Source organism: Scyliorhinus canicula, chromosome 7, assembly GCF_902713615.1.
Source record: "Scyliorhinus canicula chromosome 7, sScyCan1.1, whole genome shotgun sequence".
Lineage (NCBI taxonomy): Eukaryota > Metazoa > Chordata > Chondrichthyes > Carcharhiniformes > Scyliorhinidae > Scyliorhinus > Scyliorhinus canicula.
This window is the reverse complement of record NC_052152.1, coordinates 117798252-117823093: the sequence shown is the minus strand read 5'-3', so window position 1 is coordinate 117823093 and position 24842 is coordinate 117798252. Positions and strand designations below refer to the sequence as shown.

Genomic DNA, 24842 nt, shown 5'->3' with positions numbered 1-24842 from the left:
AAGATTGATCCAATGCTTCATTTACATTGATGTGCTGGGCTCTCCCGTCATTGATGATGGAGATATTTGTGGAACCCTCTCGTCCAGTGAGCTGTTTAATTGTTCAACACCATTCACAATCTATATCAATTGACACCATCCAGGAATAAGCAGCCTGCTTGATTGGCATCCCAGCCACAAGCATCCACAGTATCAGCAATGTGTACCATCTAGCAGATTCACTGCAGAGGAATCTGGTTGTCCTCGTGCATGAATCACAGAAAACTCGTATGCAGGTACAGCAGATAATAAGGAAGGCAAATGGAATTTTGACCTTTATCGCTAAAGTATAAAAGTAGGGAAGTGTTGCAACTGTACAAGGCATTGGTGAGACCTCAATGGAGTACTCTGTATGATTTTGGTTCCCTTATTTGAGGAGGGATGCAGTTGCATTAGAGGCAGCTCAAAACAGGTTCACTAGATTGATTCCAGACAGATGGAGGGCGGAATTCTCCGATCCCCTGCAGGGTCAGGGAGTAAATCCCGCCCCCGCCGTGGCTGGAATTCTCCGCCACCGGGGAATTGGCGGGGGCGGAAATCGCGCCAGTCGGCAGGCCCCCCGTGCCCGTCGGAGGGCCCCCCGCGGCGATTCTCCGGCTCCCGATGGGCCGAAGTCCCGCCGCTGTCAGGCCTCTCCCGCCGACGTGGTTTAAACTACCTCTGGTGCTGGGGGGAGCAGGTGGCGTGAGTGGGTCCAGGGGGGGGGGGAGGGCGGGGCGATCTGACCCCGGGGGGTGCCCCCACGGTGGCCTGGCCCGCGATCGGGGCCCACCGATCGGCGGGCGGGCCTGTGCCGTGGGGGCACTCTTTTCCTTCCGCCGCCGCCACGGCCTCCACCATGGCAGAGGCGGAAGCGACCCCCTCCACCGCGCATGCGTCGGGGTGACGCCAATGGCCGCTGACGCTCCGGCGCATGCGCTGGCCTTTCGGCCAGCCGTTCGCGTCAGTCGGCGGGGCGCCAAAGGCTGTTCGCGTCGGTCGTCGGAGCGGGAGGCACTCCAGCGCGGGCCTATTCCCTAAAGGTGCGGAGAATTCCGCACCTTTGGGGAGGCCCGACGCCGGACTGGTTCTCGGTACGCCGGGACCCCCCGCCCCGCCGGGTAGGGGAGAATCCCGGCCGGGGTTTGTCTTATTAAGAGAGATTGAGCAGTTTAGGCCTATACTGTCCAGAATTTAGCAGAATGAGGGGAGATCCAATTGAGGTATATAAAATGATAAAAGGTATGGATAAAGTAGACATGGAGCAGATGCTTCCTCTTGTGGAGCATTCTAGAATGAGACGTCATAGTTTTAGAATGAGGGGTAGCAAATTTAAAACGGAAATTGAAGAGAAATTACTTCTCTCAAAGGGTCTTGAACCTGTGGAATTCACTAACCCACAGTGCAATGGATGCTGGGACAGTGAGTAATTTTAAGGAGAAGATAGACAGGTTTTTAATTAGTCATAGGTTGAAGGGTTATGGAGAACGCGCAGGAAAGTGGAGTTGAGGCTGAGATGATATCAGCCATGTTCGTATTGAAAGCGTGGGCTCAAGGGGCTGAATTGCCTCCTCCTGCTAGTTATGTTCTTAGGAGCTCACCAAGCCTTCTTTGACAGCACCTTCTGAACCCACTACCATTATCATCTCGAAGTTCATCTTCAAGCCACCCACCGTTCTGACGTGGAAATATATCACCATTCCTTCACTATCGCTGGGTCAAAATCCTGGAATTGCCTCTCTAACAGCACTGTGGGTGCACCTACACCACATGTTCAGCAGCGTTTCAAGAAGGCAGCTCACCATCACCTTTACAACGGCAATTAGAGATGCACATGAAATGCTGGCATTGCCAGAGACGCCCACATCCTATAAATGAATTTTTAAAAGATCAGCTAATTGTAAGTGTTTTAAATTTTTGTTAACCAAACATATTAAGTGATACAGTGACGGGAGCTTTTGATTGAAATCTTAATGCTGATTATTCAGCTGTCACAGTCTGATTGCATGCAAATACCAAGATTAAAATGACCTGATATTCTGTAGTGTCGGTCTGTGAAGATCACCATTCTGGGAGATGAGGGCGTCCCAATACAGGTAGACGGAGAAGCATGGATCCAGCCACCTGGAGTTATCAAAATCGTGCACAAAAACAGAGCACAAATGCTGACAAGAGACCGAGTAAGTACGCAAGATAAACTATTTCTAAATACTGAGAGCCTTGTATTTTTCTCGATAATATACATACAGCATTGAAGAACTTTTTACAAGTTTGCACCATGAACTCTTATCATATTGCATGGACAATAAAGACCAATAATTTTGTGTGAAGTGGGTTTAAAGGGTTCTGGAACAGTGCACACTGAGGCAATATCTCTCCATTGTGAAGTATTCTGTTTATAATGACCAGGAAGCCAGCAGTAGGAAGAATATATATTTAATTAAGTTAACAAAGTCTGCCCACAGCAGCGAACTATTTCCATGACCCAGTCCTGTTGGGACAGCCAACATGTCGGTCCCTGTTTGGGCCGGCTTTTATGCTCGATCCTAGTACTGGGTAGCACTGGAGTTAGTCTGCGGGATGGGTTAGAAAACTGCAAAGTCCAAAATTGACGCTTTGCAGCACCACTACTGTCAAGAGGGTGTCATTACAGCGTGACAAGTTGACAAAGGTAGTTTTCAATATAAATTGGGTTTTTGAGTTCATAAATGAGCAGAATACACAAAAATGTACACTTGGCACCATTAACTAGAATGGTACCAGGGATGAGGGACATCAGTTATGTGGACAGACTGGAGAAGTTAGAATTGTTAGGGCTTAAAAGGTTAAGGGGAGATTCATTAGAGATGTCCAATGTTATGAAGTGTTCGGGAGAAACTTTTCTACTGACAGGAATAGCCCATGCTATTTTCTTACAATCACTGGCATACATTTGAGTTTGCAAAATGTGATTTTGATGAGCATGGCTCTGAATAGGAATCTGAGATCTACAGAAGTACCAAATGCCGATTTACTGAAAATGAGCTTTCCCCTTTGGGAATGATGAAACAAAACAAAATTTGACCTTGTATTAGCAATCTTAAGCTCAAGTCTGAGAAAGACTGGAATCATTTTTGTGGATCAGTGATGGGCTGTGGAAGTCAGGGATTTGGATGTGGGAGTCTGTTGCTCCCATTGCTGGAAGCTCTGGACTTGAAGTATTCATTTGGTAAACCCATCCTGCATCCTACATGAATCCACACGAATCTCCAGATCAACATTCTTTCACACACACACACACTGGGGTTTTTTTCAGACTTTAGTAGGGAAACTGCATCTTCGCTGATTTGCTGTATTAGATTGTAGGTGTTTCTCATTGAGTGACTGGGAGAGGTGAACAGTATTTGCTGCTTGTTTTACAACTTGATCAAAGCAGCAAAGTCAGGAAGACGTGTTCCATGATAACAGTTGAGGGCAGCAGAAAGATGGTCTGGCTGAGGCATAGTTGGATGAAAGATATCACAAAGCAGTTGCTGCCAAGCTACAGTGGATAGGTGGGAATGGTGCAAGCCAAACATGACATACCATAACAACAGATCACCTGGTAGGAGTAGCTACAAGAGAGAGTACAACCTTCTCCCCATTCGTGAAAGCAGAAGGAGTATTTTTTTATTGAAGACCTAACTAGTATTTAGTTTTTAATCGAACAACCAACAGAGGGAGAGGGATGTCAATTGGCAGGGTTGTGTGCTATTCCTGCATGATGTGGGACATCATGGACACTTCAAATGTCCCTGCGGACTACATCTGTGGGAAGTGCATTCAATTGCAGAAGCTCACCAAACGCATGGATCGGTTAGAGCAGCAGCTGGAAGCACTGAGGAGCACAACGTTAGCTGAAATTGTTACAAATAATAACTACAGAGATGTGGTCACACCCAAGGTACAGGAACATAAATGGGTGACCGTCAGATGGGGTAGGCAGACTAACAGGGGTCCCCTATGGCTGTCCCTCTATCTAACAAGTGTGCCGTTTTGGATACTGATGAGGGGGAGGTCCATCAGGGGATAGCAGTAGTGGCCAAAGTGAATGCACCACTGCTAGCCCTGCTGCACAGACCGAGGGTACAAAGCATAACAAAACAATAGTGGTGGGGGATTCCATAGTCAGGGACACAGATAGGCACTTCTGTGGCTCTGAAAGGGACTCCAGGATGTTAGTTTGCCTCCCTGGTGCCAAGGTCCTAGATTGTCTCTGAGCGGGTTCAAAGCATCCTAAAAGGGGAGGGAAATCAGACCGAGGTCATTGTCCACATTGGCACAAATGACATAGGTAGAAATAGTAGCGAGGTCCTGCATGGCAATTTAGGGAGCTCGGTAGAAGATTAAAAAGCAAGAAATCTAGGGTAGTAATATCAGGATTACTCCCAATGCTACGTGCTTGTGAGGCTAGGAACAGGGAGATAGTGCAGCTGAACACGTGGCTAAAGAACTGGTGCAGGAGGGAGGGCTTTTGTTTTTTGTATCACTGGGCTGCCTTCCAGGGAAGATGGGGCCAGTACAAGAAGGACGGGTTACACCTGAACTGGAGGGTCACCAATATGCTGGCTGGGAAATTTGTTAATATGGTTCGGGTGGGTTTAAACAAATGTTGCAGGAGTGTTGGGAATCAGAACAGGAAGCCAGCAAGTGTAGAGACTGGGGATGAGCATGGTACCAGGGCCAGGCTGGGTAAGAGGAAGGGCAGGCAGGGGGAGGTTGAACTCAGTGGGCATGGATGTCTGGAGTGCATCTCCTTCCATGCGTGGGGTATAACAGGTACGGCAGATGAACTTAGAGCCTTGATTCATGCGCGGAATTTGGATGTGGTTGCGGTAACGGAGACTTGGTTAAAAAAGGGACGGAACTGGCAGCTAAATATTCCGGGGTATGGGTGTTTTAGGCGAGACAGGGGGGAAGGTAAAAGAGGTGATGGGAGCAATATTGATTAGAGAACATATTACAGCTACACAGAGGGACACACCTTGGAATAATCAAATAACGTGAAACTGTGGGTACAACTCAGAAACGGGACGGGGACAATCACTATGATGGGGGTGTGTTACAGGCCTCCCAACAGCCCACGGGAAGTTGAAGAACAGATATGGAAGCAGATTCTGGATAGATGTAGAAATAATAGGTTTGTTGCAGTGGGGGACTTTAATTTTCCTCATATTGACTGGAAATCCCTTGGGGCTAGGGATCTGGATGGTGAGGAATTTGTTAAGTGTGTCCAGGAAGGTTTTTGGGACTAATATGTGGATAATCCGACTGGAGAGGGAGCTATACTGGACTTAGTACTAGGGAACGGGCCTGGCCAGGTCATCAAAGTTGCAGTGGGGGGACATGTGGCGAAAGTGGCCACAGTTCCCTAAGCTTTTGGATACTCATGGAAAAGGACGAGTGTTGTCCTAGGGTTAAGGTGCTAAATTGGGGAAAGGCTAATAACTGCAACCAGATTAGGCAGAATTTAGAGGCTGTTGTTTGGGAGAGAGTGTTTTGAAGGTAAATCCATATTTGGCATGTGGGAGTCTTTTAAGGAACCGTTGATGGGAGTGCAGGACAGGCATGTGCCATGAAAAGGAAAGGCAGGATTCGGGAACCGTGGATGACCAGAGAAAGTGAGAGTCTAGTCAAAAAGAAAAAGGATGCATGCATGAGATCTGGGCAACTAAAAACAGATAAAGCACTTGAAGAATACAGGGAAAGTAGAAAAGAGCTCAAACAGGGAGTTAGGAGGGCAAAAAGGGGTCATATAATGTCCTTGGCAGACAGGATTAAGCAAAATACCAAGGCATTTTTATGTGTATATTAGGACAAGAGGGTAGCTGGAGAAAGAGTTGGTCCATTCCAGGACAAAGGAGGGAAATTAAGCACAGAACCAGAGGAAGTAGGTGAGGCCCTTAATGAGTACTTTGCACGATATTCACAAAGGAGAGGAACACGTTGATTGGTGGTATCTCAGAGGGATATGTAAATACTTTAGAACAGGTCATTATTACGTGGCAGGAAGTGTTAGGTGTGTTAAAAAGCATTAAGGTCGTCACGTCCCCAGGGCCAGATGACACCTATCCCAGATTGCTGAGATTAAATCGCTGTTCCTCTAACAGAAATCTGTGTTTCCTCGTTGGCCACAGGTGAGGTCCCAGAAGATTGGAGGATAGCTAATGTTGTCCCATTGTTTAAGAAGGGTAGCAAGGATAACCCTGGTAATTAGAGGCCACAAGCTTGATGTCAGTGATAGTGAAATAGTTGGAAAAGATTCTCAGAGGTAGGATCTCTGCACATTAGGAAGTGAATGGTCTTTTTCGCGACAGACAGCATGGTTTTGTACAAGGGAGGTCTTCTAATTTAATTGAGTTTTTTGAATAAAGCATTTGACAAGGTCCCTCATGGCAGGCTGGTACAAAAGATTAAATCCCATGGGATCAGGGGTGAACTAGCTAGATGGATTCAGAACTGGCTTGGCCATAGATGACAGAGGGTAGCAGTGGAAGGGTGTTTTTCCGAATGAGGTTCTGTAACTAGTGGTGTTCTGCAGGGATCAGTACTGAGCCCACTGCTGTTTGTAATATATATTAATGACTTGGAAGAAAATATAGCTGGTCTGATTAACAAGTTTGCGGATTATACTAAGATTGCTGGAGTTGCGGATAGTGATGAAGATTGTCAGAGAATACAGCAGGATATAGATAGGCTGCAAAATTGGGCGGAGAATTGGCAAATGGAATTTAACCCAGACAAACGCATTTTGGTAGACCCAATTCAGGTGGGAGCTATAAAATAAAACAACTTTTACTGGGCTGTAACTGACAGCTTCCAGACAACCAGATGTCTGGATTGTTTAATTTCCCTTCGTGCTTGAATGCATCTCAAGTCCCTGCTGTGTACCTGACCACAAAATTTATAAACATCGAGTAGTTAAGTGCTTTCACTTCCTCTGTTTCTCAGCAGAAAGCACTCAACTACTTTTGATGTGGTCGTGACCTGTCAATCATAGCTAGATATTTACAAACATTGTGGTGAGTTTCAAAACAGAACCATCAGGAGCATAGACACAGAACGAGATCTGGGCGTGCAGGTCCACATACTTAAAAGTGGCAGCACAGATGGAAATGGTGGTAAAGAAAGCATATGGCATGCTTGCCTTCATCGGACGGGGCATCGAGTATAAAAGTTTGCAAATCATGTTCCAGTATATAGAACGTTGATTAAGCCACATTTGGAATACTGTGTCCAAATCTGGTCACCACCCGACCAGAAGGACATGGAGGCTTTGCAAAGAATACAGAACAGGTTTACCAGGATGTTGCCTGGTATGGAGGGTATTAGCTGTGAGCAGAGATTGAATAAACTGGGATTGTTCTCCCTACAAAGATGGAGGCTGAAGGGTAACCTGGAGCTTTTTACCGGCGTGGAAATGACAATTACAAGGGGGCACAAGTTCAAGGTGAGGGGGGATAGGTTCAGTAGAGATGTGCGGGTGAGGTTTTTTTACACAGAGGGTGGTGGTGGCCTGGAACGCACTGCCAAATGAGATGGTTGAGGCAGATACGTTAGCGGCCTTTAAGACTTATCTGGATAAATACATGACGGGGTATAAAATGATACATGCGGTTGGTCTTTATAGGACAGGTGATCGGCGCAGGCTTGGAGGGTCTGTTCCTGTGCTGTACTGTTCTTTGACACTCAATCACATTACTATCACTCTATCCTCTATCAACATCTTTGGGGTTACCATTGACCAGGAACTGAAATGGACCAGGCATATAAATATTATGAGCAGGGTTGAGGCTGGGAATGCTGAGGCGAGTAACTCCCCTCCTGACTCTCTAAGGCCTGCCCAACATCTACAATGCACAAGTCAGGATTCTGATGGAATCCTGTCCAGTTGACTGGATAAGTGCAACTCCAACAACACTCGAGAAGCTCGACACCATCCAGGACAAAGCAGCCCGCTTGATTGGCACCACATCCACCACCTTAAACATTCACTCCTTTCACCACTGAATCATACTGGCAGCAGTGTGTACCATCTACAAAGTACACTGCTGCAACTCATCAAGACTCCTTCAGCAGCACCCTCCAAATTTGCAACTTCTACCACCTTGAAAGACAAGGGCAGCGGGTACATGAAAACACCACTAACTGCAATTCCCCTCCAAGGCACTCACCATCCTGACTTGGAAATATATCACGGTTTCTTCATTGTGGCTGGGTCAAAGTCTTGGGACTCCCTCCCTAATACTACAGTGGGTGTACCTACACCACATGGACTGTAGCAGATCACGAGGCTTAATTACCCTCAATGATAATTAAGGATGGGCAACAAATGCTGATCTCGCCAGTGACCCACACATCCTGGAACGGTTTTGTGATCCCTCGTTCTAGATTCTCCACACGGGGAAACATCCTTTCAGAATCTGCTGTAGTCAAGCCCCCTCAGAATCTTAAATGCCTTTCAGAATCTGCTCTAGTCAAGCCCCCTCAGAATCTTAAATGTATCAATAATATCATCTCTCATTTTTCTAAACTCTATAAGGCCTAACCTGCTGAACCTTTTGTCATCAGACAACCCCTGTTTTTTAAATTAATTTATTCTTTTATGAGATGTGAGCATTGTTGGGAAGGCCATCATCTGTTACCCATCCCTAATTTCCTTAAACTATGTGGTTTACCAGACCATTTCAGAGGGCCGTGGATCTGAAGTCAAGTGTAGGCCAGACCAGATAAGGATGGCAGATTTCCTTCCCTAAACAACATTGGTGAACCACATGAGGTTTCATGACAATCAGCGGTAGTTTCTTGGTGAACAATTTTGTACCCGCCTCCGCCGTGAGCGCAAACAGCGATGTGGGCGCAAGATATCTCAAGAATTGGAAAACAAGATTCTCACCGACGAGACCTCGTTTTCCTATTTTCCCCACTCCTCTGCAGTGATGTTGAGGTTCCCGCCCAAAGAGGGTGGGAAGCTCATTTCAATATATTTGAACAAATTTATAATACAATTAAAGGGGCTTGCTGCCATATGTTCGCCCCACATTAGAATTCCCCTTGTCGATGTGGAGGTTTGCAACAGGTATTTAAAAATGTGAAGTAGTCGATGGGAAGCTGCCAGAGTAGCAAAGGTGAATTTAGCTCCCTGAAGGAACTAAATTCCAGCTGCCATGGTGGGAGTCGAACCCAGGTCCCAGAACATTGAATGGATCTCAAGTATACTGTTTTGAAACTCACCACAATGTTTGTAAATATCTAGCTATGATTGACAGGTCATGACCACATCAAAAGTAGTTAAGTGCTTTCTGCTGAGAAACAGGAAGTGAAACCACTTAACTCCTCGATGTTTATAAATATTGTGGTCAGGTTCACAGCATGGTCTTGAGATATATTCAAGCATGAAGGGAAATTAAATTAAACAATCCAGACATCTGGTTGTCTCGAAGCTGTCAGTTACAGGCTAGTAAAAGTTTTTTTCTCTTTGAAACACATAAAAGCCTTGCAGATGAAAGGATCTGAGAGAGTTTAAACCTTGGTGATGTGGTTTTCACTTTCTATGAAGTTACAGCTGCTGCTTTCTCTGCATGAGGTGTTATGTATAGGAGACATGTGAGTTTTAAAGCGGTGATTGTTTTCACTGTTTCTATTTGGACTGCTCTTTAGCTTCCAGGCAGGGGTAACTCATTCTTGGGGCGGGCGATCTCTGTTATGTAGGGGGATCTCTGTTATATGGAGGGTCTCTGGCAGAGGGGCACTGAGGGGTGAGAGTAACAGGATTTGCATTGTGGGGGGAGTGGGACACACAAATGGACCTGGGGGAACTTACCTTAAATACTTACCCCCATACTTACTCATAATGAAGTGATGGAAGGAATCAAGAGGCATTTAATTAGGAATAACCTGATGCACAATTTATGTTCCACCAGGTCACTCAGCTCCTGAACTCATTGCAGCCTTGGTTCAAACATGGACAAAGAGCTGAACTCTAGAGGAGAGCTGAGAGTGACTGCCCTTGACATCAAGCCAGCATTTGATTGAGTGTGGCATCAAGAAGCCCGAGCAAGACTGGAGTCAATAGAAATCAGGGGGAAATCTCCCCACTAATTGGAGTCATACCTAGCACAAGGAAGATGTTTGTGGTTTTTGGAGGTCAGTTATCATAGTCCCGGGACATCTCTGCAGGAGTTCCTCAGGATAGTGTCCTCAGCCCAACCATCTTCAGCTGCTTCATCAATGACCTTCCTTCCAACATAAAGTCAGATGTGGGGGTTTTCGCTGAAGCACTAGTCCATGTGCAAAGTCAGCAATACCTGGACAATACACAGGCTTGGGCTGACAAGTGACAAGTAACATTCACGCCACACAAATGCCAGGCAATGACTATCTCCAATAAGAGAGAATCAAACTATTGTCCCTGGACATTCAATAGCATAACCATCACTAAATCTCCCACTATCAACCCTGGGGGTTTCCATTGACTAATAACTGAACTGGGCTAGCCATATAAGTAATGTGGCTGCAAGAGCAGGTTAAAGACCAGAAATTCTATTGCTGGTAGCTCACCACCTGACTCGCAAAGCCTGTCCACCATCTACGAGGCACAAGTCAGGAGTGTGATGGAATACTCTCCACTTGCCTGAATGAGTGCAGCTCCATCAACACTCAAGAAGTTTGACACTATCCAGGACAAGCAGCCCACTTAATTGGCACCCCTTCCACAAACATTCACGACCTCCACCAGCGATACATGATAGCAGCTATGTGTACCATCTACAAGGTACACTGCAGGAACTCACCAAGTCTCCTTAGGCAGCACCTCCAAACCCACGACCACTACCACCTAGAAGGGCAGCAGATACCGGGGAACACCATCACCTGGAAGTTCTCCTCCAAGTCACTTGGGGCAGCATGATGGCACAGTGGTTAGCAATTCTGCCTCACAGCCCCAGAGATCCAGGTTCAATTCCAGCCTTAGGTCACTGTCTGGTGTGGTGTTTGTACATTCTCCCCGTGTTGGCATGGCTTTCCTCCTGGTGCTCCGGTTTCTTCCCACCATCCAAAGATGTGCGTGTCAGGTGGATTGGCCATGATAAATTGCGCTTAGTCTCCAGAGATGTGCAGGTTCAGTTATGGAGTTACAGAGATAGGATGGGATAGGGAGAATGGGCATGAGTTGAGTGTTCATTCGAAGGGTCGGTGGGCCGAATGGCCTCTTCCTGCACTGTAGGTTCCAGGATTCAAAGTCACTCACCACCCCGACTTGGAAATATACTGTCGGGTCAAAATCTTGGAACTACCATTCTAACAGCACTGTGGGTGTACCAATACACATGGACTGCAGGGTTCAAGAAGACAGCTCATCTCTACCTTCTGTAGGCAATTAGGGATGGGCAACAAATGCTGGCCTAGCCAGTGAAACCTACATCCCATCATGAGTATTAAAAAAAACCCACAGCTGGAATGGGAATTGAACCCACGTTGCTGGTGTTGCTCCGCATCACGAACACGCCATCTAGCCCATTGAGCTAACTAACCCCCAATGTTGGCGTTTTAGGTCAGTGTAACATTAAAGGGGATCAGGGCCATGCTTGGGGACTGAATGGAGATGTTCACCAAAACGACCACCTGACCAGTAGACTAACTTGAAAGAAGTACAAGTGAATCACTGTTTGACATACTTCTTTTCAGTGAGAAGGTTGGCGTTGCACCTCCTGCATTTGGATGGAAAGGTGCTGTGAAAAGGGAAGATACGTTTTCAGGGTGATGGAAGACTGGATCAGTATTGCAGAGGGAACAGTCCCTTCGGAAGACCGAGGGAAGGGGAGGGGCAAATGGTTTTGGGGGTGATATCGCACTGGAGGTAGCAGAAATGGTGGAGCATGATCTGTTAAACGTGGAGGCTGGTGGGGTGAAAAATGGGAACAAACTGAACACTATTGTGGTTATGCGACGGGGAGGGAGAGGTGAGAGCAGAAATGGGACTGAGTCGCCACTAACAATGGAAGGAAATGTTTGTTCGAGGAAAAAGGAAGACCTATCGGAAGCACTAATATGGAAAGGTTGCATTGTCTGAGCTGATGCAGAGAAACTGGGAAAATGGAATGGAATTCTGAAAGGAAGTGGGAATGAGGAAGAGTATAATAATAATAATCGTTTATTGTCACGAGTAGGCTTTAATTAAGTTACTGTGAAAAGCCCCTAGTCACCACATTCCGGTGCCTGTTCGGGGAGGCCGGTAGTGGGAGTCAGTGGATGTCTAATAAGAGATTGGTGATGAAACTGGAAGCTTAATCTGACAAGAGTGCATCAGAAGAATCATAGATGTTGGTGGGAAGGGACTGGACCAGGGAGAGAAATAGAATTGAGGTGGGTGGACCCAAGTTCCATGGGAGCAGAAATGGCTGAAATGACAGGTCAGCCAGCGTAGTCCTGTCCGTGATTTTGAGAAATAGGTCAGAAGCGAGATGCAAAGTCTGGTGGACTATAAGGTTGGAGATCATGGTGCATCAAGAATGAAGAGAAAGAAAATACAAATTGGAAAATTAAAACCTTACTTTGAACAGACCTTGGCCCAGAATTTGCAGCCTAAATAACAGCGAGTTTCATTGGCTCACCATTTTTAATATAGAAATCATGCAGAAAATTGTTGTGAGGAGGAGTTACCCCCTGTACTGTATTACAAATCACCACAAATGGCTGATGGTTTACATCACATTACCGTTAGCCTATAAAAAAAGCAACCCCCAAATGAATGCTATCACATTGCTTCATTTGCATATCATTAAACTACTGTAGAAAGTTAGGGCTGGTACTGAACATAGAAAGCATGTATTTTAATGAAGGGACTTGTATTCCTGCAACAGCACTCATTCTGGCCAGCCCAGAAAGAGAACACGTGGAGCCTCATTCATAATTCCAGCTGAAAAAAGACGGAAGCAATTCTAGCTAACTGAATAAGCAGCGAGATGCCCCTCTCCAGAAAATCTTGGCTCATATGATCAGTTCTACAGTTTTCATTATTGACCTCTTTGCACAGGCATTTGAGAGTACTCTGAAGTCCTGGGAAGACAAACTCCGCTACGACTCCTGCAGGCCAGCTCTTCGGCCTCACTTGTACCCACAGCAGTCAGTAGACCTGGCTACAGAGGAAGAAGCCACCCAACTCCAGCACTGTGCCCAAGCAGCTGAAGAATTAATCACAAGGTGGGTAACATTTTCTCATGTCAGTGGGTCCACATGGGGTGTTGCAGGACAGTGCACAAGAGAGACTTTTACAGAAATCTTAAAAACCTGAAATTCCTGATGATTACCTATGTGTCTATATATATCTGTGTGTAAGTGCATGGACCTGAGGGCTTGACGTAGTGGCTCGCGGCTGTGTCTGTGTGAGAGAGAGTGTTTCTGTGTGTTGTGGTGGGGAGACCTTTAAAAGAAGCCAAAGAAAGTTAAAATGGGTAAAGGTGGGAGAGTGGGCATTGGCATCAGAAATCGTCAATTCTTCTCATCAAATCATAGGATAAATGTAACAATTACACTTAGCCCACAATGCTTTAGGACAACTTTTAAACAATTCTTTCATAGGATTTGAGCATTGCTTGGGAAGGACAGCATTTGTATCTGATCCCTAATTGCAGGGAAGACAGTGGAACAGCAATGGCAGGGATTTTTGGGGGTTATTCGTGAGGCACAACAGAAATTCATCCCAAGGAGGAGGAAACATGCAAAGGGGAGGATGAGGCATCCATAGCTACGAGGGAAGTCAAGGACAGCATAAAAGAAAAAGCATGCAAAGTGGTGAGGAGTAATGGGAAGTCAGAGGATTGGGAAGCCTTTAAAAGCGAGCAGAGGACAACTAAAAAAGCAATAAGGGGGAGAAGATGAAATATGAGTGTAAGCTGGCTAGCAATATAAAAGAAGATAGGAAGAGGTTTATTTCAATATATATAAAAGGTAAAATTGAGGCAAGAATAGACGTTGAACCACTGGAAAATGAGGTTGGAGAAGTAGTAATAGGAAACAAAGAAATAGTTACTTTGCATTAGTCTTCTCAGTGGAAGACACCAGTGGGCTACCAGAACCCCAGGAGAATCAGGGGACACAGGTGAGTGGAGTGGCCATCACTAAAAAGAAGGTTCTGGGGAAACTGAAAGGACTGAAGATGGATAAATCACTTGGACTGGATGGACTATACTCCAGGGCTCTAAAGGAGATATCTGAGGAGATTGTGGAGGCAATGGTGGTAATCTTTCAGGAATCACTGGAGGCAGTGAGGACTGGAAAATGGCTAATTAAACACCCATGTTTAAGGAGCGAGGGAGGCAGAAGACGGGAAATTATAGGTCGGTTAACCTGACCTTGATCATTGGCAAGATTTTAGAGTCCATTATTAAAGATGAGATTGTGGAGTACTTGGAAGTGCATGATAAAATAGGACTGAGTCGGGCATCACGGTGGCGCAGTGAGTAGCACTGCTGTGTCATGGCGCCGAGGTCCCAGGTTCGATCCCGGCTCTGGGTCACTGTCCGTGTGGAGTTTGCACATTCTCCCCGTGTTTGTGTGGGTTTCGCCCCCACAACCCAAAGATGTGCAGGCTAGATGGATTGACCACACTAAATTGCCCCTCAATTGGCTTTGTCAGGCAGCTGCCGACAAAAGACGAAGCCCCACCCAACTCCCTCCAGCCACCACGTATTAATGGGGATTAAAGCATATTGTCTCGACTCAAAAATTAAACATTGTCCAGCAAATCTTGGTACATACGAAAATCCATTTAAACCGAAAAAAGATATGAGAGATGTGCATAAGGATAAAAATAAAGATTGAAAGATGAGCAGAGATGGAGGTCACGAAAATGCAACTGCTCTCAAGCTCACATCACATGATCCCCTGTAAATTATTATTTTTTTTAAAGTGACTATCCCTCACCATTTCAATGGAAGAGATTTAAATGACAGCAGCTGCCAGACCTGTTGGCCCCTTGAAGATGGGATTTCAAATAAAGTAATTCAATGAACTAATCAGAATTGGTATGTTGATGAAATATCAATCGCCTCTGGAGCATATATCAATCTCCTCAGCTCCAACCCATTATGTGGATAATGGCTGTGTCGCCTAGGTCATAGAATATACTCGAGGCTGAGTTAGACAGAATTTCGATCTACAAGGGAGTTCAAAGATCATGTGTGTTGACGGAATGTGGGGTTGAGGCCATAGTCAGATTAGTCATGATCGGATTAGTCGAAAGGACAGGCAGATGGGCAAAGGGGGCGGGATTGCATTGTTAGCAAGGAATGAAGTTCAATCGATAGCAAGGAGCGATATAGGATCAGAAGGCATAGAATATCTTTGGGTAGAGTTGAGGAATCGCAAAGGTAAAAAGACCCTGATGGAAGTTATGTACAAGCCCCCTAGCAATGGTCAGGATGTGGGGCAGAAAATAAATTGAGAAATCGAGAAAGCATGTAAAAAAGGCAATATCACAATAATCATGGGGGACTTTAATATGCACATGGACTGGGAAAATCAGGTTGGTATTGGATCCCAAGAAAAGGAATTTGTGGAATGTTTTAAGAGGTTTTTTTTGGAGCAGCTTGTGGTAGAGCCCACTAGGGAACAGGCAATTCTGGATTTGGTGATGTGTAATGAGGCAGACTTGATCAGGGATCTGAGGGTGAAGGAACCCTTAGGGAGCAGTGACCACAGTATGATAGAATTTACCCTGCAGTTTGAGAGGGAGAAGCTGAAATTGGATGTAATGATATTACAATTAAATAAGGGTAACTACAAAGACATGAGGGAGGAGCTGGCCAGAGTTGATTGGAAAAGGAGCCGAGCAGGGAAGACAGTGGAACGGCAATAGCAGGAGGTTTTGGGAGTTATTCGGGAGGCACAACAGAAATTCTTCCCAAGGAGGAGGAAACATGCTACGGGCAGGACAAGGCTGATGAGGCAAGTCAAGGACAACATAAATGCAAAAGAAAAAGCATACAAAGTGGTGAGGATTAGTAAGAAACCAAAGGATTGGAAAGCCTTGAAAAGCGAGCAGAGGACAACTAAAAAAGCAATAACAGGAGAGAAGATGAAATATGAGTGCAAGCTAGCTGGTAATATAAAAGAAGATAGGAAGAGTTTTTTTCAGTATATAAAAGATAAGAAAGAGGCAAAAATAGACATTGGACCACTGGATAACGTGACTGGAGAAGTAATAATAGGAAAAAAAGAAATGGCAGCCAAACTGAATAGTTACTTTGCATCAGTCTTCATGGTGGAAGACACCAATTAGATGCCAGAGCTCCAGGAGAATCAAGAGGCAAAGGTGAGTGCAGTGGCCATCATTAAGGAGAAGGTTCTGGGGAAACTGAAAGGTCTGAAGGTGGATAAGTCACCTGGACCGGATAGACTACACCCCAGGGTTCTAAAAAAGATAGCTGAGGAGATTGTGGAAGCATGGGTGTGACCTTTCAGGAATCACTGGAGGCAGGAAGGGTCCCAGAGGACTGGAAAATGGCTAATGTAACACCATTGTTTAAGAAGGGAGGGAGGCAGAAGACAGGAAATTATAGGCCAGTTAGCCTGACTTCGGTTATTGATGAGATTTTAGAGTCCATTATTAAAGATGAGATCGCAGAGTACTTGGAAGTGCATTGTAAAATAGGACTGAGTCAGCACGGCTTTGTCAAAGGGAGATAATGTCTGACAAATCTGTTAAGAGTTCTTTGAGAAGGTAACAAGGAAGTCAGACAAAGGAGAGCCAGTGGAGTGATTTATTTAGATTTCCAGAAGGCCTTTGACAAGGTGCTGCATAGAAGGATTTTAAATAAGTTAAAAGCCCATGGTGTTACGAGTAAGATCCTGGCATGGCAGAGAATTGGCTGACTGGCAGAGGCAGAGAGTGGGGATAAAGGGGTCTTTTTCAGGATGGCAGCCAATGACTAGTGCTGTACCTCAGGGGTCGGTGCTGGGACCACAACCTTTTACAATACACATTAATTATCTGGAAGAAAGAACTGAGGGCATTGTTCTTAAGTCTGCAGATGATACAAAGATATGCAGAGGGACAGGTAGTATTGAGGAAGCAGGGGGCTATAGAAGGAATTGGACAGGCTAGGAGAGAGGGCAAAGAAGTGGCAGATGGAATACAATGTGGAAAAGTTTGAGGTTATGAACTTTGGAAGGAGGAATGGAGACATAGGCTATTTTCTAAATGGGGAAATGCTTCGGAGATCAAAGTCCTTGTTCAAGATTCTCTTAAGGTTAACGAGCAGGTTCAGTCGGCAGTTAAGAAGGCAAATGCAATGTTAGCATTCATGTCGAGAGGGCTAGAATAGAAGAGCAGGTAGTTACTTCTGAAGCTGTATCAGGCTCTGGTCAGACCCCATTTGGAGTATTGTGAACAGTTTTGATCCCCATATCTAAGGAAGGATGTGTTGGCCTTGGAAAGGTTCCAGAGAAGGTTCACAAGGATGATCCCTGGAATGAAGAATTTGTTGTATGAGGAGCGGTTGAGGATTCTGGGTCTGTACTCGTTGGAGTTTAGAAGGATGAGGGTGGGGGGGGGGGGATCTTATTGAAACTTACAGGATACTGAAAGGCCTGGATAGAGTGGCCATGGAGAGGATGTTTCCACTAGTAGGAAAAACTAGAAATGAAGGACACAATCTCAGACTAAAGGGACGATCCTTTAAAACAGATGAGGAGGAATTTCTTCAGCCAGAGGGTGGTGGATCTGTGGAACTCTTTGCCGCTGTAGGTTGTGGAGGCCAAATTACAGAGCGTCTTTAAGACAAAGATAGATAGGCTCTTGATCAATAAGGGGATCGGGGATATGGTGAGAAGGTAGGAAAATGGGGATGTGAAAAATATCAGCCATGATTGAATGGTGGAGCAGACTCGATGGGCCGAGTGGCCTAGTTCTGCTCCTATGCCTTATGGTCTTACCTCCTCAAGAGCAGGTAACAAATTCTGGCCTTGCCAGTGATGTGCAAGGCTCTCCACAGTTGGGGTTCTGAATTTAGTTGGTTTAATAAACCAGGAAAAAAAAGATTGATTTCAATAATAGTACCCATGAAACAACCAACTAATTGTAAAGAACCAAATATTTCACTTCGGCAAGGATATCTGTCATTCTTACCTCATCTGGTCTAAATAAACTCCAGACCCTCAGCAAGAGGTTGCCTCTCTGGTGGTGTAAAAAGTGCTGTCTGGGACACTGACAGAAGCCCCTGTTCTTTGAATACGTTCACAGAGGGTAGTGGGTGCCTGGAACTCGCTGCCGGAGGAGGTGGTGGAAGCAGGGGCGATAGTGACATTTAAGGGGCATCTTGACAAATACATGAATAGGATGGGAATAGAGGGATACGGACCCCAGGAGTGTAGAAGATTTTAGTTTCGATGGGCAGCATGGTCAGCGCAGGCTTGGAGGACCGAAGGGCCTGTTCCTGTGCTGTACTTTTCTTTGTTCACCGAGACTGAGCCTCAGTTTAATGTTTCATTCAAATAATGTTACTGTCAACAATGCAGCATTCATTCAGTCCTGCGCTGAAGTGCCAGCCTCTAGATTATGTGCTGGAGTGGGGCTTACAACAATGGCCTTACAATGCAGGGACAACAGAGTGCAAGTTGTCATCTTCCTCAATGTGCAAAGTTAGTTCTTTATAACTGAAGGAAAATAATGCAACAGTGCAAGTAAACAATAATCTCCACTTCTGTTCCCACTTTGTGAATCTTGATAATGTTGCATGTGTGAAAGATTATATTACCAAAACGCTCAGTCAAGTTGCAGGGATTTGATCTCTGGCTGGGAGATAAATGCAGGAGCACATATATTCCACTAGCTGTAGTTGTTGTATTGTTGAGGTTTTCTTTCTTTAATGACTTTCAGAATCTGCGAAGCAGCCAAAACCCACGGCCTTCTGGAGCAGGAACTGGCTCACGCGGTCAATGCAAGCTCCCATGCACTAAACAAAACCCATCCAAAGTTCCCAGAGGTAAGGAGTGTGACAGAGCAACAGTCATGTCATGTTGGGTTCAGTCCAATGTTTGCAACTCAATTATCCTCACAAACGGGTTAGTAATTTGGTAACATGTTTTTGAACCTGGATTAGGGATAGTCCCACCAATTGGAAAATCAGAATGTCTTAAAGCTGAATTTGTGATTTCCGTAGCTTAAGGAAATAAACTGATAAAAGTTATGGACCAACTAACTTTGTTTATTTCAAACTAGCACTGCTCAAAGGTAAAAGTAATTTTGTCTCTCTCTTCCTCTAATTCTGCCTGCTTATTTCTCACTGATTATTTCTCTCTTTTCTCTCTTGTACTTTTGCTTCTGTCCATCCGAGTCACAATCGTTCGCCAACTTTCTACAACAGAAAAGGGCTGATCGTTCCTTTCAAATGAAGCTGCTTGTGATTCACTCAACAGAAGTTGTGAACATTGCTCCTAATGCTGCTTTTCAATGACTTATACACATAGGTGGATATTGGCACCGGGAGGCCATGTTTTATTCTACAGATGCTCCAGCTAAGGATGAATGTGGGGGATTCATCTCTAAAGTAAACAGACCTGCCTCTTATCCTTCCTCAGATCGCCCAAAACAAACCAAGAGGGCAAGACACCTTTTAAAATGTGGCCGCTGCAACTGTGCGGTCGGAATCAATGGCAGTGCTCATCTGCACCACCACTGGCAATGTTTCACAGATTCAACTGGTAGAAAAAGAGAAGCTGGTCCACTAGGCTTGCCCCTCATGACAATGACACCTGGAACATGGTGATAGACATGCCCGTCTACTATCAGCCCCAAGATATCAAGGCCAAATGGGAGAAAAATAAAATCTGTGGACTTCCTCCTCAACCCCTGAGAATATTAAAGTCCATCCAGCTTGGGCAGCACTGTAGCACAATGGTTAGCACAGTTGCTTCACAGCTCCAGGGTCCCAGGTTTGATTCCCGGCTTGGGTCACTGTCTGTGCGGAGTCTGCACGTTCTCCCCGTGTGTGCGTGGGTTTCCTCCGGGTGCTCCGGTTTCCTCCCACAGTCCAAAGATGTGCAGGTTAGGTGGACTGGCCATGATAAATTGCCCTTAGTGTCCAAAAAGGTTAGGTGGGGTTACAGGGATAGGGTGGAGGTGTGGGCTTACAAGGGTGCTCTTTCCAAAGGCCGGTGCAGACTCGATAGGCCGAATGGCCTCCTGCACTGTAAATTCTATCATCATACAGGCCGTGGGAAATGCTTCTTTCATCTCTTGGTGATCAAAGTGAGTCTAGGGAATCACTCTTGTGTGGGGTGTTCCTCACAAGCATCTTTTTGAAAGTATCTAGTAAATGAGCATCCACCACATTAGTTGCCAGCCTCTCTATTTGCCATTATACCGACATTGATCAATGACCTAAGTTTCTGTCCATCTCGGAGCTATTCCAATATTTGATTTCACTCATTGTTTTTTTAATTCATTCGAGGAATATGGGTATATGGGTGTCACTGGCTGGACTAACAATTATTGCCCATCCCTAATTACCCTTGAGAAGGAGCTGTCCTCTTGAAATGCTGCAGTACATGTAGTGTAGGTGGACTCACACTGCTGCTAGCAAGGGAGTTCCAGGATTTTAATCCAGTGGCAGTGAAGAAACAGTGAAAGATTTCCAAGTCAGGATGGTGTGTGCCTTGGAGGGGAATTTCTGGCATTCCAATTGAATCATAGAATCACTACAGTGCACCAACTCTCTGAAAGGGCACCCTACCTAGGACCACGCCTCCACCCTATTCCTGTAACCCAGTAACCCCACCCAATGTTTTTTTGGACACTAAGGGACAATTTAGTATTGCCAATCTGCACATCTTTGGACTGTGGGAGGAAACCAGAGCACCCCGAGGAAACCTACACAGATATGGGGAGATTGTGCAAACTCCACACAGTCATTCAAGGCCGGAATTGAACCCGGGTCCCTGATGCTGTGAGACAGAAGTACTAACCACTGTGCCACCATGCCGTCCCATTGTGTCTACTGCCCTTGTCCATCTAGATGATAAGGTGTATGTTTAGCAGATGCTGTCTAAGGAGCCTTGGGTGAGTTCCTGCAGTGCATCTTGGAGATGATACACATGGCTGCCACTGTGAATCAGTGGTGGAGGAGTGCATGTTTATTGATGGGGTGTGAAGTAAGCGGGCTGCTTTGTCCTGGATGAGGTCAAGCTTCTTGAGTGTTGATGAAGCTGCACTCATCCAGGCAGGTGAGAGTATTCCTGACTTGTGCCTTGTAGATGATGGATAGGCTTTTGGGACTCAGGAGGTGAGTTACTCGCTGCAGGATTCCCAGCCTGTGACCTGCTCTTGTACCTACTATATTTATATGGCTAATTCAGTTTCCGGTCAATGGTAACCCGCAGGATGTTGATAGGGCGAGGTTCAGTGATGGGTAATGTCTTTGAATGTTCAAGGGACGATGGTTAAGATTAGCTTTTATTCGAGTGGTCACTTGTGTGGCACGAATGTTACTTGCCACTTGCCAGCCCAAGCCTGAATATTGTCCAGATCTTGCTGCATATGGACATGGACTACTTTGGTATCTCAGGTGTCGCAAACGGTGCTAAACATAGTGCAATCATCTGCAAATATCCCCATTTTAGACATTATTATGAAGGGAAGGTCCTTGAAGAAACAGCTGAAGATAGTTGGGCCTAGGACATTACCGTGAGGAACTCCAATGTGTGATATTTGTCACTTTTCATGTGAACTGTCTTCCTTAACTGTTGAGTCCAAGGAAGCAACCAAACAGGAGCACAAGGAAACAAAAGACTTGTTGACGTAGAAGAAAACCTCTGTGGGCACTGATCCCAGAAGGGACTACTCCTGCCCATCCCACACCCGGGCCGAGATTTTTATGTCCTGATTTGCTGCACTGCTGATGAGGAAGCCCTGCCCCTCAGAGGGGAAGCTTGTACTCCACAAGACTCACAGGGAACCCAGCCCCATGAGTCTCATGTAGGTTACAACATTAACCCATGGAATTAATTTTGTTTCAGCCTAATTCATAATTAGACATGTCTGAGCAACCATTTTGGTTTTTTCTTTGCCATTTTTAATTTATTCCTACAGGGATGTAGGCATCGCTGGCTGGGCCAGCATTTATTGCCTAACCTCTTTTTTTAATTATTCATTTACGGGATGTGGGGGTCACTGGCTGGGCCACTTTTACTGCCTATCCCCAATTGTCCTTGAGAAGGTGATGATGAGCTACCTTCATGAACGACTGCAGTCCCTGAGGTAGGTATAGGTACACCCACAGCGCTGTTAGGGAGGGAATTCCAGGATTTTGACCCAGCGACAGTGCAGGAACAGCGATATATTTCAAGTCAGGATGGTGAGTGAGTTTTGCACCCTCGGCTTTCTCAACCCACAAGGAAGGCCTTGCATGCAAATGGTTCCGGGTTGGGTAGGTCGACAGAGGAAAACTGTTTCTTCAGCCAAAAAGAACTAAGTTCACCGTGTTGTGACCCAGTTTGGCGATGAAAATCTAGCCGGAGTTAATTAAAAAATCATTAGTTGTATCTGCAAATGTCTCAGCTGATTTTCAAACTTCCTTTGATCCATTTCTTTGCGAAGATGGTTGAAGTCCCCCCAGAATTCAGACATAGCGTAACTTTCTGATCAAAGAACTTTGTTTCCTAGATGTTCTTGTTATCGAGTCCTGTAAGCATGCTAATTAATAACTTAGCCCATTAGCTTGAATTAATTATCCCCAGATAGATTTAGTTGCTGTTGAGGTACTGTCCTCATCTCTTCCCAGGAGCAGCTGATGAAACATAAACTAGGAGCAAGATAAGGCCATTCGACTGTTTGACCGTTCCTCATCATGCGATATGATCACGGCTGAACCTTGATCTCAGTGCCATATTCCCACTTTCTCCCCAAACTCCTTGATGCCATTAAAATATTTTTAAAATATCTATTTATTTCTTAAATGCATTCAGTGACTTGGCCTCCACAGCTTTCTGTGCCAGAATTCCACAGGCTCACTATCCTTTGAGTGAATGTTATTTTTGCTCATCTCAGTCCTAAATGGTCTACCTTATATCCTGAAATTGCATCCCCTGATTCTAGATTCCCCGGTGATCAATTGAGCTTGTCTAAGTGTCCAGCTATAACCTCTTACATAAGAACTGGGAGCAGGAGTAGGCCACCTGGCCTTCGAGCCTGCTCCGCCATTCAATGAGATCATGGCTGATCTTTTGTGGACCCAGCTCCACTTTCCGGCCCGAACACCATAACCCTTAATCCCTTTATTCTTCAAAAAACTATCTTTATCTTGAAAACATTCAATGAAGGAGCCTCAACTGCGCAGGGAATTCTATAGATTCACAACCCTTTGGGTGAAGAAGTTCCTCCTAAATTCAGTCCTAAATCTACTTCCCCTTATTTTGAGGCTATGCCCCCTAGTTCTGCTTTCACCCGCCAGTGGAAACAACCTGCCCGCATCTGTCCTATCTATTCCCTTCATAATTTTATATGTTTCTATATGATCCCCCCACATCCTTCTAAATTCCATAGAGTACAGTCCCAGTCGATTCAGCTTCTCCTCTTAATCCTCAACTCTGGGATTAACATAGTGAATCTCCTCTGCACACCTTCCAGTAACAGTACGTCCTTTCTCCGGTAAGGAGACCAAAACTGAACACAATACTCCAGGTGTGGCCTCACTAACACCATATACAGTTGCAGCATAACCTTCCTAGTCTTAAACTCCATCCCTCTAGCAATGAAGGACAAAACTCCATTCGCCTGCTTAATCACCTGTTGCACCTGTAAACCAACTTTTGGCGACTCATGCACAAGGACACCCAGGTCCTCTGCACAGCAATGATTCAGTCGAACACCTTCTCCCCGATAGCCGTCAAGCTAACTAACTTAGAATTTCCTGTTTTCTGCCACTCTCCCTTCTTGAATAGAGGTTATATTTGCTGGTTCCTCGTCTGATGGAACCTTGGCAGAACACATTTTGGTAAATTAACACGTACTACCTCATTAACCACTTCTTTTAAGACCCCAGGTCTCGGAGGCTTGTCAGCTGCAGTTCCATCAGTTTGCTCAGTATTGCTTCACTAGTGATTGTAATTTCACCAGGTTCCTCTCTCCCCTCCACCACCCAACTATCAACTGTCACTGGAATGTTTCTTGTATTCCCTATAGTGAATACAGAAATAAAATATTTATTCATCTCATCCACCATTTTCTTATTATATACTATTAACCCTCCAATCTCACTCTCAAGAGGGCCAAAACTCACTTTATAATAATAATAATTTTTATTGTCACAAGTGCTTACATTAACACTGCAATTAAGTTACTGTGAAAAGCCCCTAGTTGCTACATTCCAGCGCTGTTCGGGTACGCAGAGGGAGAATTCAGAATGTCCAAATTACCTAACAGCACATGTGCGCTGCTGAACAGATTGTGCCCTAAACGCCTGTCCACTAACATTGCCAACTGAGGTACGTGCCTCTGCGATGGAGGAGGGTGGGGTTGCCGGCTGTGATGCATCAACTGTGGCATCCTCGGAGCTCTTCTCCCAGGTGCTCTCATGGGAGTCAGAGGAGAGGGCCAACCCAGATGGGCCGGCATCGTTGTCTGAAGGACCTGCAGGGGAATGAACATGTGGTCAGTGGGAGGGATGGGTCAGTCTGTATGGTAATGACTACTCGCGTGTGACAGTCCATTCACCTCTGCACCGTGCGGCAATCTCCAGATTGGTGACCGCTCTGTCCTCGACCACCCCCGTAACCTCCAGGGCCCATTCCTCGAAGGACGTGAGGATTCC

General features: G+C 45.5%; 1 protein-coding gene across 4 annotated transcripts in view; it reads left to right on the top strand.

The window, feature by feature from the left end:
• The window catches only part of dgkh (diacylglycerol kinase, eta), a 656851-nt gene that overhangs the window by 563329 nt on the left and 68680 nt on the right, over nucleotides 1-24842 (top strand). For all 4 annotated transcript variants that reach the window (XM_038802770.1, XM_038802769.1, XM_038802768.1 and 1 more), the window contains 3 exons: nucleotides 2064-2198; nucleotides 13070-13236; nucleotides 18914-19019. In XM_038802770.1, coding sequence (XP_038658698.1) covers nucleotides 2064-2198; nucleotides 13070-13236; nucleotides 18914-19019 — 408 coding nt within the window. The remainder of the gene's footprint in view (nucleotides 1-2063; nucleotides 2199-13069; nucleotides 13237-18913; nucleotides 19020-24842) is intronic.